At 57.0% G+C, this 2,411-nt stretch overlaps 1 protein-coding gene across 1 annotated transcript; it reads right to left on the minus strand.

Annotated features, from left to right (window-relative positions):
* On the minus strand, positions 354-1,845 carry LOC110434762 (fibrous sheath CABYR-binding protein-like). The gene is made up of 3 exons (XM_021459485.1): positions 1,550-1,845; positions 1,023-1,453; positions 354-556 (listed from the first exon to the last, which is right to left on the minus strand). The coding sequence occupies exons 1-3, from the start codon at positions 1,843-1,845 to the stop codon at positions 354-356; spliced, it is 930 nt and encodes a 309-aa protein (XP_021315160.1).

A 2,411-nucleotide genomic window follows, 5' to 3' on the forward strand; every position in this document is an offset into this window, starting at 1 on the left:
AGGTCATATGCCTCCTGCGGACCAACCTCCTTGGGATACCCCCTCTTCAGCCGGGACAAGTCGACCAAGGGGTAGTAGGCGCGCACCATGCTGAGGACGTGCGCACCGGCAAATTCCTCGGTGTCCTTGATAAACTGCTGAAGCCAGTCCCACGCTCGTTGCGCCTTCTCGACTGGTGTCAGCCTCGGTGCGCGGGGTTGGTCTTCAGGGAGCTCGGGGCTGATCAAGTCGAGAACCGGGGCCACTCCTTTCCAGATCTTGATACAGTTGGCCTTCCAGGAGTCCCGGTCCATGATCAGCTCGTCGAGGTGCTTCTTAGCATTGACTTTAAGCACTATGAACCAAGCAGGAAGTCAGTGTAAACACAAGAAAAGGAACGTTGCGTAATCCAAAAAGAGGGTGACACTGTTCTCACCAGACAACTCCCGACTCTTGTTCCTTAGCTCCTCGTTAGCTTGGTGCCCGGCCTCCAGCGCGTCGGCACGCTCCTGGTCGAGCCTCTCCTTTTCTTGTTGGAGGAGTGCAACCTCCTCCTCCAAGTCTGCAGGAGCAATTGCTGGTTAACAAAACGACTACGCGGTTATATACAACTGCTCGGAATGCCTAAGTGACCTTTCCTTTATCGATCCCTGTCGGCTAGTCGCCGATTGAGATCGAGCAGGCGCTCTTCCTGAGCACCCATCTCGGTCGTCTTCTCCTCGGCCTCCGACCGAAGACGGTCTACTTCCGCGGCCAGGGCCTTATTCTCGGCCACGATCCCTTCAATCTGGTCGAAGCACCTTTTCCGGTACTTCGCCGTCTTCATTGCGCCCTACAGGAATCACACATATTGAAGCAAGCGACAGTGCATATACATTTCGAGCAGAGCGCAAGACCACTTACCTTAACCTCATCAACAAGCCGCTTAGCTGTGCGCTCCACCCTCGTGGCCTCCTCCGTCTCCGCGAGTTCTTCATGACCAATGAAATGGTCCCCACGTTGGCGCCACACATAAACGTGCTGGCGACCATCATGGGGGTGACCTTGGATTTCTTCTACTTCGTCATCGGAGGCCGCTTGGGCCTCCTCGCCCTCTGCGCTACCCCCAGCCATGGTCACAGGTATCACAGGACCCTTATCCCGGCCAGGGGAGCCCTTTGGCGAAGAGGTTTCTACTCGGGGTGGAGTTGGGGCCCTCCTTTCTTCGGCAGGCGGTGGAGTCGGGGCTCTATCTCCCTCCTCTGCGACACTGCTCAGGGGAGGCATCCTCGCAGCCTCTTCATCCCTTGTAGGGGTGCTCGCTCCGTTCCTCGCCTGAGCTGGGTCCTCCTCAGCAGTCTCCACCACGCTCACTGCCGTGGGCTGTCCCTCGGTGTGCTCCTGGGTGGTTTGCCGCGCGGCATCTTCGACGACAACCATCGGCTCGACCGTCTTCTGGCCAGCGACGTTGTCTGGATCAACGTCAGACGCCGCACTAACAAAAATATGACATTTTACCAATGTCAAAAGTAGCAGCAACAAAACAAAAAACAAATAGGAGGAAGTGCAAAAGTGAGATTGGAAAACTTACAGATCGGAGCGCCTGTGTGTCGCTGTGAAGAACCTCCTCCTGGTCCTACCAGTCGTCGCCGCCGCCCCTGTCTCTCCAAGACTCGTCGGCTCGGCATGTGGGGCAGGAGGGTCACTTGTCACCCGACCAGTAGTGGCCGGCGCGACGTCTGGACGACTGCGCGGCCTTCGGACCAAAGAAGGTGCAGCTTCCTCCTCGTCGTCGTCGTCGTCGGTGATCCTAACGAGTCGACGACGCTTCGGAGCTTGGCTGGTCTCCGCCGGCAGCGCCTCCGCAGGAGATGGATCCACCGCCATTGGCCTTTTCCCTGCCACCCTGTCCTCGGTGGTCGGGGCGGGGCGGTTCTGTTCCTCCTCACTGCTGGTGTATTGAGGACACCGAGCAGCAACGCCTTTCGGCGGGTCCATCCCCGCAGGATTTTCCATACCAGGTGCCAGTGACACGTACACTACACACCGGTCAATGTCTCCAATCTGCAATGGAACCTACGACAAGTCATCAACTAGGAAGAAACAGTATTCACATGGCAATACTAGTCAATAACAATATTTATTTACCTTAGGAGCTGGCCGTCCCAGCTTGAAGGCGTGCATCCGATCACTGCTTCGAACGAAATTGTCATCCGATAAGTTGAACAACTCGTTCATCAGCTGCTAGACCTCTGCCTTCTCCAGACCATCAGGGCACATTCTGGTCGGGTCCTGGCACACCGCGTACTCGTACGCCGAGTGTACCCTCCTCTGGCAGGGCATCACCCAACGCACAATGAAGTTCCCGACCACTCCTGGCCCGTCTAAGCAGGACTAGTCGATCAGGCTCATCAGGTCTGCCACCTGCCCAGCGAATTCTGGGCGATCCATCC

This window comes from Sorghum bicolor, chromosome 4 (assembly GCF_000003195.3).
Source record: "Sorghum bicolor cultivar BTx623 chromosome 4, Sorghum_bicolor_NCBIv3, whole genome shotgun sequence".
Taxonomy (NCBI): domain Eukaryota; kingdom Viridiplantae; phylum Streptophyta; class Magnoliopsida; order Poales; family Poaceae; genus Sorghum; species Sorghum bicolor.